The sequence below is a fragment of the Excalfactoria chinensis genome, chromosome Z, assembly GCF_039878825.1.
Source record: "Excalfactoria chinensis isolate bCotChi1 chromosome Z, bCotChi1.hap2, whole genome shotgun sequence".
Lineage (NCBI taxonomy): Eukaryota > Metazoa > Chordata > Aves > Galliformes > Phasianidae > Excalfactoria > Excalfactoria chinensis.
Window position 1 is genome coordinate 23,144,094 of NC_092857.1, and position 13,192 is coordinate 23,157,285.

Here is a 13,192-nt window from a genome sequence, read left to right on the forward strand (position 1 = left end):
TGTAGGTAAATTAAGTAGTTCCCTTCTGTAGTGGCTGTAGATCAGGATTAGTATAGTTCAGAAACAGCATCTCAGCTGGTAGTTAATGAACCCATTCCGGTGAAACATATTTCCATATCTTACACGCTTTTCTAGACAAGTTCAAGAGTGGGTTAAGATGATATAGCTTAGGATGTCGTGTGTAGTATATTATCTTTTCAGGGCAGCTTATGTTCATAGGAAACTGCAGTGAATCTGTTAAGTCATTTCACACATCCAGCTAAAGAACTTTTAGATAATAATGACTTCTATTCCCTGTAATCCAGGCTAGATATATTACTTATGTTGAGATACAAAGTATTCTACTTCCCTTGGAACCACATGATGTGGCATACTGCTTTGGGAGCGCCTTTCCTATGAAAACTTCTGTCTCTGCTACCTGTAGAATTTTAGTTACTAAGTAACTTCTCTGTTATCTTTAAGTACATAAATAATTCATAGCATGATGTTCTTTAAGATATTATATCTACAGTCCTTGTTTTAACTGCCTGCTTACCGGTTGCTTGTAATACTTCTTTTTTGACACAGCTTGTGAGTGATCATCAGAAAGGGAAAAAAGTAATTTCAAATTATTGGAGTGCTGCCTATAATGGAAAGCGAACTAGGAAGAGAAGTTCACATTTAGTAGAGGCTGTTTTATGTGCAGAAACCACTAAAACAACATCAGGGAGAACACTGGAGCTGAGGGAGACTTCGTCAGTAAGGTACAAAGGTAGTGTTTCCAGTCATGAACAAATGCCAGAAGGACTGCAAAAACTACCTCCTCATCGCACTACAAGAAGTAAAGCTGAGTATTTTAGGTATGACAAAGGCATGTGTAATATTCCTAAATTTATTATTATTAATGTACAACACATACAGACTACATATTCTTCATGTTAATGACTTCAGATGATCCATAAGTAAGGTTTTTCCTTCTTTTTAAAGATAGATAAGTCAGTTTCCCTCCTGATTTTTCCTTTTATTCAGTACTAAATTGGCATGTATCCTTCCACAGTTAGAAACTTCATTTTAAAGTCAAATATATGAATCTTCATAAATCTACCAAAAACACAGCTTCTTGTAGAGAATATTTTTGTTGATTCAAACAAATCTCTTGACAGTAAAATTCAGAAATCTTCTAAAAACAAGCAAGATACAGAAATCAACATGTCCCAAGAAGTGTTTCAGAGTAAGGATAGAAAAGCTGACCAGAGAAGGAGGAGCAAAAGAGTCAGAGATAAAATGAGTAAGATAGCTGTCTGATAAGTATCAGAAACTGCTTTTTCATTTGAACTACTGTATTGAACCAAATGTAATTCAGAGTCATGCCAGTATATTGTGACATGAATTTCTTTTAGAAAGATGGTAGAAACATTTATTCTAATAATAGATTATAAATAATTATAAATTCTTATAATTATCAGTTATAATATATATTTTTCAGAATGCATTTTATTATGCAACAATATATGAAGCATTTATGCTACATTCTATGAAAGAGAAGAAAATTTCTTTCTTACAGATTAAAAATGTAGATTCTAATTCTATAATCCAGTATTTGGTGTGCAACATCACTTTGAGGGCAGTACAGTCCTTAAGAACTTTTGTGAGATTCAGATTTAGATGACTAACTGCTAATCTATTTGATGGCTTAGTTTCTACTCAAGGAATAAGTTGTTGTTTTAGCACAATTTTTGCAGAAGGAATTGTAGTGCCTATAGTGGTATTTTCATGTTAATCTAACAAATTCACTTCCCTTTTACAACAGATCTAGTTATTGGAAATCTGTGAGAAATCTTAGCTTGGTAATTCAATGCCAAAAAAAAAAAAAAAAAGAAAACTTCACTAAAGTTATGGTTTGGATCATTAGGCATCAGTTGGTTTGAGACTAGGAGGGTGGTAGGGAAGGTAGGGTATAAGTAATAAAACTTTTTGAAGTAACAATGTCTAGTTAAATTCTGTTAAGTATAACATGAAACTGCACCTTGTTTTATGTTTGTCTGTGTTGTGTAATCCCTCCTAAATTTCTTGTCTGATTTAAATGATCTTTGAACACTGTATTGTAATGTATTGTAAATGATAGTCTTGCAACACTGAACAGGTAGGATAGAAATAATCTCCATGTATTCACCTATTGGAAGGTGCTGGGTGAATACATTCCTGCTGGATTCTAAAGACCTATGCAGAGTCGAGTACTGAAGAGAGGTTGGGAACAACTTAGTCTGAGCTCACAGTATACACAGTATACAATTCACTAAACACTAGACATGTTAGATATTGTGAGATACAGCCTTTAGAGAACCGTGGCTTGCTTAAAATTTCTGTTCTTAACCTTTGGGACAGTGAACAGCATCTAGTATAGGTTGAAAAGAAGAGCAATGGAGATGCCGTCTCTGCAAACCATGGGTTTTTTCACTAGTAGATCAACTAATGGCCTGAACTACTAGAGTGTGATTTACTGCCCATTCTCCTGTATTTTCCTTCTTTCTCTCTTCCCTCCCTGTTTTTTTAGGGGTGCAGCAGCCAGAATGCTCATCTCCACCATGTGGTATGTGCTTGTAGTAAAACACAGTACAGCTCGTCTATGTATCAGAAACAATTTCTTCCAGTCTGAAAAGTACAGTGAATGCACAGTGGAAGATAACATTTATTTTGTAGAACAATGAACTGTAGATAATAACAGTATCTTTTAGTTTTTTACATTTAGGTTTCTGACTCTTAAGCAGAGATAATTTTCGGTTGGATGGCTAATTATTTTGTTCCAGCGGTTTTCTTCACAGCACAGTTGACTGAGCAGTTTGTGAAATAACTGAGAAACTTGAGGGAACTAATTTTGTTCACTATTATTCTGTAAATATTCCTTGGTTATAAAGTTCTAACATGTAAATAATTACCAAAAAAGTGCTGATAAATTTGACTGTTAACAGATGTTACTGAGTTACAGACTAGCTTTTGAACTAGGTGTTCATCTGTAATGAGTTGTAAACTAGCTCTATCAACTGCTAGGAAAGAGTGCACTTAGCACAAATGTCATTAAAAAACCAAGAAGCCTAGTATTCCTGCATGTTGAACTTAATTCAGAGTTTTGTTATGGTATTCACTGTGGCATCTTTTTTGAGTGGAGCTATAATTTAGTCTTTTTAATTTCTTTTTTTAGGTCAAGAAGTCTATCATGGGAGTATCACAGATCCTCAATACTATTTTATGCTTTCAAGAATAAATGAGAGGAATGCATATGGTGAGACCTTACTACACAGAGCTGTTGCCGCTGAAGATCTAAATCACGTACATACCCTAATAAAAGCTGGTGCAAATGTAGATAATAAGGATTATGCTGGTAAGTTGCAGCTGTATTAATGTACTGTTATCAAAATATGTAAGTACATAATATGAGTTTGTGCAGTAAAAGACTAGATCTGTGACTGGTCAGTAGACTGTTGTGTTTTTATTGATTTAATTTGCTAATTCTTCATGAAAAGACAAATAGACCTAGTATAAAATGCATAATACTTTATAAAATGCATAATATTTTATAATGTGTATAAAGAAAGAAATCTTACTGAAAAAGTGAGCATTGAAAAGCTTAGAAAAAGCTGCAGTTAAATTTACTTTGCCTTGATTCAGTATTCTGTGCATTGTCACCACAGCATAGTCCCTTAATTATATAATCAATACAGTGTGTTTCACAGATATTTTATTCATTCCTGGAATGTGTCCATCTTGTATGGCAGCTAAGATTTCACAGCTTACCTGTGGGAACAAAAAAAAATACATTGTCCTGTGGCTAAAGGTGGATATCTTTTGGATAGAAGCACAACTGTACACAGTATGATTTAGGAAAATTCCTCAAAGAGATGGGAAGTTCACCTAGCCCAGCTGCTTTATTTTGTAGTGTGGAAGACATAATGAGAAAGGCACTGACAGACCAATGCCGTTTTGAAAAGCACTTTCATCTTACTTGGATAATTGTTCTGATTGTTATATCCTAGCCCTACTCCTTGTCTATTCCCTTAAAACTATCCACCAATCATTATCCATGTGTTACCTAACCTTTTTCATTCCTCCTCCACTTCATTACTGTGCTTCAGAACCTTACGGAATACTTGAGGTTGATTTTTGCTTTTCTTTTTTATTTTCTGGACATTAGTATGGAGAACATGGGAGAAATACTGTCTGTGGTGTCAGTTTGAATCATTATATTAAGTCCTTTAGGGGGTTAAAAAGTAATTGCAGTGAAGTTTTGTCTTCTCTGTAGTTTCTGGAGAATCATGTTGCTCAGCTCTAGCACTGGAACTCATGTTCCAGGTGCAATTTTTCAGGCTGTTATTACTATGGTAGTTAGAAGATACTTTTAATGTAGGAAGAAATATGTTCCTTCACTTAAGTGAAACTTTTGTCTCTTTTCCTTAAATGATTTTAAGCTTTTGCTCCAGAATATGGAGTTACTATAATTTCTTCATCAACTAGGTGCTCTATAAAGAGCAAAGTACTGGAAGATCCTTTGTCTTTTTCTCTTTGTTTTCTCCTCAGCACCTCTTCTTAGAATGTAATTGTTCTGTGGGTCATGAAGCTGACCCATGTGGGTCATGTGAAGCTGCTATCTTGGTTTATTCCATGTAGTTGACAACGGATGAGGACTATTATACCAATTTCTTTAGAAATTTGAAAAACTTTAAAAATGTTTTTGGAGATGCTGCCTTATAATTGCAAATAAATGTTGCTAAGATCACAGAATCACACAGAATTACAGAATGACCCGGGTTGGAAGGGACCTCAAGGATCATGTAGTTCCAACCCCCCTGCCTAGCAGGGCCACCAAACATACATCTTTAATAGATCAGGTTGCCCAGAGCCCCGTCCAACCTGGTCTTGAACACCTCCAAGGACGGGGCATCCACAACCTCCCTGGGCAGCCTGTTCCAGGACCTAACCACTCTCCTAGTAAAGAACTTCCCCCTAACATCCAACCTAAATCTTCCCTCTTTTAACTTAAAACCATTTCCCCTAGTCCTGCTATTATCAGCCCTTTCGAAGAGTTTGCTCCCCTCCTGGGAGTAAGTTCCCTTCAGGTATTGAAAGGCTGCAATGAGGTCACCCCGCAACCTTCTCTTCTCCAGGCTGAACAAACCCAACTCCCTCAGCCTGTCCTCATAGGGGAGGTGCTCCAGCCCCCTGATCATCTTCGTGGCCCTCCTCTGGACCCTTTCCAAAATCTCCGTATCTTTTTTGTACTGAGGGCTCCACACCTGGACACAGTACTCCAGATGGGGCCTCACAAGAGCAGAGTAGAGAGGGACAATCACCTCCCTATCCCTGCTGACCACCCCTCTCCTGATGGAGCCCAGGATCCCATTTGCCTTCCGGGCTGCAAGATGTTGCTATCCTTGTTTTTTGTTGTTGTTTTTGTCTCTTCTTTCTTTCTTACCTTTTTTTGTCATGGTCATAAAGATATAAGATCATAGTGAAAATATACCTTGTTCTTAAAGTAGCCTACACGTTGCTTTCAGGAAGAAGTTATAAAGGTGTAGGAGGAATATTTTCTCTTTTTTTTTATCTTTTCCAAAAAAGTTTAAAAAGTGCTGTCTGGTAGCAAATTAATGTTATTACTGCAGACCGTTTCTTCAACGAGTGCAAATTTTGACAAAAAAATGAGAGCTCCAAACACTTGAGATTTTTAGTAAGCATTTCTTTATACAGTTCACTGCGAAACACATCCGTTCTTACCTTTTCATTATCTCCCTCTGAAATATTTATCAAATAGAAAATTTAAAACTGATATATATGTATTTTTAATAAAATATTTCACTCAAATGTGAATATTTTCAGTTTCCAAGTGTTTTTTTCTTTAGGCTGGACTGCACTACATGAAGCAAGCTTAGAAGGCCATCACCAGATAGCAGAGGAGCTTTTGAAAGCAGGAACTGATGTCAATGCTAGAGGAGGTGAACAAGTAACACAATTGCATGATGCAGTTAAAGAAGGCCGTTATAAGGTATACTCCAGTTTGGACATAAATTATGATTTAAGAATATAAATTATTGTTGTTAGTCCAGAAAGTCACAAGCCCACACGTAATAAGACTATGTTCTTTCAGATTGTGGCTTAATTCAGGGGTGAATTCTGCTTAACTTCTGTCCCAATCACTACAGAAACACTTTATGACCTAAGCAGTCCTCTGGAGTGTTAATGACTTTTGTTTTCATGCATGATTTTTAGTGAACACGGATATGTGGTGTGCTTGCACAGATATGTTCTATTTAAATATAATCTTGTGGAGAGTTGTGAATATATATGGCTTTGTATTTTTTGTAGTCACAAGTAGAAAGCCTAATGAATAATCACTGTAAATTAGTTACAACTAGTGTTGCCAAATGCTGTGGTTTCATAGCCCATGTCTGAACTCTGGATCCTCTTTCAGTCTGGTAGTTTTTTGCCTCCACCTGCCTGCACATGATTGTAGGGCAGTCCAGATTTCTGTCATAGTTCTGCATAGTTCTTTTATCTGCTGACTGTTTATTTATCTAGAAATGCACATTTGCTGCCTATATTTATTCATTTCCAGTTTTTTTCCCCCCCCTTTAGGCAATTTTGTTGGATGTAGTTAGTTTCTTCCATAAACATTTGCTCCCTTTCAGTTCTACAACCAAGATAGTACTTAATTTGTTTACCAAGTCTCCCTAAAGCGAAGAGGGAGGGTTAATGATTTCCCTGAGACTTGAGAGCCCAAGGCTTGATTTGCAGCTCGTGGACTGCACACTCTTTGGAGGCTTATGAAATATTTCTGTGATCTCTGAAAGTATCAAAGAAAGTATCGATGTCCGTGGTTAGGCGTGAAGGACTCTGCGCCTCCACAGGTGATATTTTAAGAGTCAGCAAGTGGAACAGTATTAGGAAAACACTGATCTCAGCTAGGTCACTTGGAGCGCATCAACACCATTCTACTCAGAGCTGCGTGAATTGTTATGTGAGCTGGTACATTTGTGTGGAATAGTACTTGCACACTGGGGCGCTGTTTGGAGCATTACAGTTGTATCACTGCAGTGACCTGGCACACCTGACTTCTGGTGTAGCTGTTTCTTTCAAATTTCTCTAGCTTATAATTGTAAATTGGAAATGCGGCTTTCAACTGCCTTATCCCTTTTGCCACTTACAGTACAGAAATTAATTTCTTATTTGGCAAAAAAGAAAAGGTAAGCATATGGAAAACTATGAAACTTTCTTGCTAAGTGTGAGAGTATACAAATGTGATGTGCAGCTAAAGAAGAGCTCTTAATATTCCTTGTTTGAAAGAGTCCATAGGTTTGGGACAACCAGTGAAAATCAAGAGGGTTTTTGCAATGAACTGAATGCTGCTTTATTTCCTGTGCTGTCAGGAGAATGTAATAATTGAGAAACTTTGTTAGCAGCTCTGTCAGTAAGTCTGGCTAGAAGTAATGAGGGACTTTGAATGCACAGGTGTAGGATAACAGATCATTATAGATGCTGAAGAGAGAAGGGCAGAGGTACAAGTATAGCCATGCTAGTGTTGGAATAAGACTGCAGTCAACAATAGAAAAGAGCATCAGATTGTAAACTTTCAATATCTTTAAAAAGTATTCTGCAAAACTAGACAGAACATTTTGCTCAAGTGCTTTTTTTTTTTTTTTTTTTTTTTTTTTTTTTTTTAATAACAGCAGAATGAGGCTTTATAGTTAGTACAGAATCTGAAATGTTGGTAAGACCAATTGGGTGGATTTCCTTTGGCTGAATGTATATTGTACATCTGAAATAGCTGTCAATTTACTTTGTAGACACAGGAGTCACAATAAAGTACACACCTAAGTGCAAATTATATTCTCTTAAACTATATGATATCAATGGGTAAGCTGACTCATATCCTAAAATTGCTTGTTATTTTCCACTAATTATGAGCTTAGGAAGTGATGAATCCCATCTTGCTTTGAGAGACTAATTTGCTAAACATGAACAAAGGAGAAGAATGAATTTGATAAAATGTAACAAAAGATCTCTTTGCCCAGAAAAGTTGTAGAGTCTCCTTCTCAGAGATGTCCGCCTGGATGCCTACCTGTGCAACTTGGTCTAGGGAGCCTGCTTTGCAGGGGAGTTAGACTTGATGATCTCTAGAGGTGCCTTCCAGTCCCTACAATTCTGTGATGCTGTTCATGAGGGTTTTGAAGGCAGAAAACTGAATGGAAAAAAACCCACAAAAAATAAGCATTCCAAAAATATAAATACCTGTTATTGATATTACAGAGGCTAGAGCCAAGGGTAAAACTACTCAGAAGTAATTTCAATCAGAAAGAATAAAAACAAGAAATATTTATCTTTTTGTCCATCTACATACCAGGGAATGAATACAGGGAAAACTTAATTCCCTGGTGTCAGTCCTAACTGGACATCACTGTTGTTTGTTTCTAATTGTAACTGTTGCATTTCAATTGATGCTGTATGAAAACTGAGTTTAGTAAATCAGACAGAATTGCAACAGAAAAACTATAGAAGGACATAAATGACAGACGCTCAACAAATTCTGTTGTAATAGAGGAGGTGATCACTAGTCTTTGTTGTTCTGCATCATTGGTTTCTGAGTAAAAAACATCTGTACAGCTTTCTGAGACTACTGATTTAACAAAACTTGCTTTGGCTTCCTCTCAAAAGGATTGATCACTAAGTAGCAGTAATAATGATAGACAGGAATCTAAGTACTGTTATGAGAGTATCTTCAGAACAAATGATTTCTTCACAAAACTTGCCAAATCAAGTTAAATCTATTGTTGATGTAAACAGTATTAATTGAGCAACTCTGATTTTGTAACTTTCTTTGGCTTTGTTTTAACAGGGTTCCTTACAAACGGATGAGTCAGAACTAGCATGTGCAAATCTTACTGTCTTGGGTAGGGCAGACATATTGCAACAGACTATTGAAAATGAGGTGCAGAACACTTATATTAGTATATTGGATGATAGAACCAGCAGCACAGAATGCATTCTTAGAATAAATACAGTGCATGAGCTTTTGGCAACTACTGTTGAAGTGAGTTCTTCTGGAAGTCCTTCTAATTCTACTGGTAGTGTGCTGAACATCAGTGAGCAAAAGGCTCCCCAACCAGAAACAAGAGGGGGAATCCTGCTTAATGCAGAAGAAAGCACTGGAGGATGTCACATGAAGGAAACAAAAGATGCTCATAGTTCAGAGGTATTGTTCAGAGCTTTACAACTCCATGACAAGAAAATACATCAAATTAAACAGAAGAGACAAGATCTTGAGGGCACCAACTCAAAGTCAGGTTTGTATTTCAGTGTTTATACAGAGAAGTAACTCCTTATTCATTTCAAAAGGTTGAGAAATAGACAGAAAGAAACCAGTCAGGAAACAGGTGTTTTAGGACAGAATAGTCATTTTATCAATTGGCTGTAAGCATTCTATGTACTTTATTTGAAGCAAAAAACGGCACCATAACTGTGGATCTCCAGAACATGTTTATTGCCACAAATGGCAAAAAAATGTAGTATGTTCTGATACAGTCCACAGTACCAGATTAATTGTTTGGTCATTTTTGCTTTGTGTTTTAAGATCTATTTTAGATCAAAATCCACATTGAATTTGTCAAGATATGACCACTATGTTTGTTAATTAGAATAAAATTCATAAGCACATTAATTTATTTTTTTTTTAGCAACGTGAATCCATAGAAGTCTTATTATCACAAAAAGAATCTTTGAACTGTTTTGGGTTTATTCTCATTATGTTAGCATAAAGTGAAGAGTGGGTACGGTATTATGTTTGTGTATCTATAGCTTGTTACTCAGTAAAGAGTTAAGTGATGTTAAAATCAAAATTAGCACCTAGTCAAGGACAAACTGCCTCTGCAGTAACCCATTCCATTTCTGAAAATTCTTCAAGTTCTTTTTTTGAACTGACAGATAAAGGAAGATTTGCTGGAATGGGTGGAACAGAAGGCACAGAAAAGAATAAAGAAGGAAGTGGAAAGAGCAGTGTGCTCCTGCAATTCTCTGAAGTAGCAGTCCAAACGAAAAGATTAAGGTTAAACCCACAGGAGACAAGACAAAAGACAGACCTGTGTTCTAGTATAAGGAAAAACAAGCTTTCATCTACTCGTTCAAAATTCAATCAAGCATCAGCACAGCAAACATCTAAGAAATCAGGTAAAAAGTTAATAATATTTTGTAAAAACAGTGTAGTTTTTATTTCCCAGACTTGTGGGAAGAAAGCCTCTTGTAATACAGGAGGGCAAGCATGGAAAAGTGTGAATAGCATACTCAACAAATAACCTTGCGATTTCCAGATACCTGAAGTATTGCCAGAACTTACTCATTTTTACAAAGAAGATATTCTTGCTCTGTTTTGTCTGTTGTATTTGTCAGTCCTTTTTCATTGTGTTAACTGAAAGGACACAGTCATAACTAAGATTTTTAAATAAGACTAAATTGATCCCTGATTAACTAAGTAACTTAACTGAGACCTAAAGGTAACACTAAGTTTGTCTTCCATCAAGTACTTTATGCATCACAGATCAAGTAAAGGTTGGCTGTCTTTTGGCAGTTTCTGTCTTTTCTGGCAAGAGCTGCATTTTTTATTTTTTTTTTTTTTTTTACTTTGGTCTGGATGCTGGCTATTCTTACTATGTTGAATTAAGGAATCACCACCCAATCTCTGAAATGTTTCTTAGTGCTCTTCATGTCATGACAAAAATTAACCAGTAAACTGTGCAAAGTTCTTGATGATCTTTTCTTTCTGATAGTCACAGGCTTCTTGTTTTCTTTTATCTTGAGCTGTATGGAATGCCGTTTCCTCTTTCTGTCTCAGATGGTTACTAATTTTCAGTCCTTCTCAAGTTTCTGTTGTCTTGAGTTTTTGGAACAAGATATTTGTATTTTTTGAGAAGTGAAGGAGTTAGATGGAAAGAAATAGGTGGTTCTTGCTGCTTCCTGTTCTCCAGTATTTGGTGGCATCAGTACATAGCTTTCCTATCTCTTTATTTATTCCTTCTCTTGTATGAATCCCTATTTATATCATTCTTGGAAGAAAATAACATTGCACATTTGATGCATGTGATCATCTGCTTTTAATTGCTGCAAGAATAAATATTGAACACAGAAATCATTCGTTTCCCTATCAATGTCCTTTACTGCATCTCGTGTGCTTCTGCTCAATACCTAGAATGGGGTAAATGGGGTTTTTTTCCTTTACATTTTTTACTTCCTAGGCAAAGGTCTTACATTCTGATCTCCTCTGGAACATTATTTCACAGATAACTTTCTTTCCGCAAGGGAAATTCTACAGGCAGTATTTTTTTCAGCTAAAATTTAATTATTTCCTTCATTGTAGAAGAATGTTACTGTTTGAGAGGTCACGGGAGAAAGGATAGCCTTTTTTATAGCTGAAGGCATTAATAATAGCTTTGGAGACTGACATTCCAATTGCAGCAGAAAAAAAAAATAAAGAAAGTGGGAAATGTTTTATAGCTTGCAGAGTTTTCACATATTTTTGCCTTTAACTGGCTTTTGTATCCTATCTGATTGTTTAGTGACCCAGTGACATTCCTTATATTGTTCCATTCTTGACTGAAAATCTCCTGTTCCTAGATGATCACATGCACAGTGCTACCTAGTCTAATCAGTCACCTGTTAGGCTCTTGGCATTGCTATTCTGCTTACACAAAATGAGGGCACAAACAGCTTGCTTTTCTTATAGCTTGGCCTGTGGAAAGAATTACTCATAGACCAGTATTGAAGTATTCAAATGCCTGTTTAAAGAATTTATTGAAATACTGCAGCCTAGTCAAATATAACTGTTGGCTACTCTAACCTCTCCACCTTTTCTTTGCTATGCAGTCACTGGATTATGTATCTGCCAAGGTCCTAATGTTTCCTGCTTATGAGTCACTGGGCAATGTACTTAATGGAGAACTTTGATTCACATACCAGTGTCCAATTGTGCTATTTCAAATGTTTCCTAGCAAGCATGAAGAATAGCGTTGTGCGTGGCAGCTTACCTGGAAAACCTTTCAAATATTTCTGTTCACTTGCAGCCTGTATTACTATAGGTTGTTGGCTTAATGGGCTGTTGTGCACCCTTTTTCTCCCCTATATCTCCAAGAGTAGTCCCTAGGACACTGCCTCATGAGTAAGGGGGGTTAGGGGGAGGCAGAAAGTAAATGAATCCTTTGAGAGTTCACAGCTAGTAGCTTTTAGAAAAAATACATAATGTTATCTTACAGAAGAGTAGGTCTCTTCTGCATGCTCTTTAATCAGAATTTTCATTTGAAAAAGAAAAAAAAAAATGTTTTGGTTGCCAATACAGCCAATTGCAAAGTTGGCCACACAAATGCTTTCTAACGGACTATAATGGCTGATGTGGAGCTCTGTGCTGTCATGGTCTGTCTGCAGCAGGACCTGTACAAGCTGATTTAAAGTTACTGTGGATACATCCCTGCTACGTGTCTGTCTTCTGTATAGTTGCAGTATGTCTTTCCTGCGCTTTCAAGCAGTTCTGGATGACAGTCTCAGTAGTTTGCCTTAAGTGAAACCTTGGAAAAATAAATTTTCTGGAATATGGAATAACATAAAGGAAAGCAGCTGTCAAATCATGGAAGATATTTGATAGCAATGAATACTGACAACTGGAAATATTTGAGAAGACAGCTTGTCTGATGAGAAGAAGGAAACATTTGGGATGCAGGAACTAATTGTTCATATGAATAATTAAAAAGCCACAGCTAAGAGTTGCAAAATTATTTATTTATTTATTTATTTGCAAATAGATCCTGTAACAAGGAAAATAAACAAATGATTTTTTAATTATTATTATTATTATTATTTTAAATATTGTGGCACAGTATTAAAGCAGTGAGAACAAGAGTAAAAAAAAGGTTAAAATGCTTGGTAGAGCTTTGGAAGTATGACATGCTGTGGCACAGACATATGTGTCTGTTGGGTAGCAGTTTGCAGGAGAAGATCATCCTTACATTATATGTGGAGTTGATACTTTTGAGATCTGTTCTTTTTTCTTTGCATCACTTCCAGTTTTGTGTCTGTTACTTGAAGCCTAGGAATTAGGATCTATTTCGTGACCATAATTAAAGTAGATATTGTTTGTTTTATGAACCAATAAGTGAAGGATTAATCAAAATTTATTTACATTCATGAG

General features: G+C 36.2%; 1 protein-coding gene across 1 annotated transcript in view; it reads left to right on the forward strand.

Annotated features, from left to right (window-relative positions):
• ANKRD31 (ankyrin repeat domain 31) overlaps positions 1-13,192 on the forward strand; it is a 56,528-nt gene that overhangs the window by 17,804 nt on the left and 25,532 nt on the right. The window contains 6 exon segments of the mRNA XM_072359796.1: positions 568-839; positions 1,143-1,267; positions 3,179-3,358; positions 5,871-6,013; positions 8,861-9,308; positions 9,946-10,188. Of these exon segments, the coding sequence (XP_072215897.1) occupies positions 568-839; positions 1,143-1,267; positions 3,179-3,358; positions 5,871-6,013; positions 8,861-9,308; positions 9,946-10,188 (1,411 nt within the window).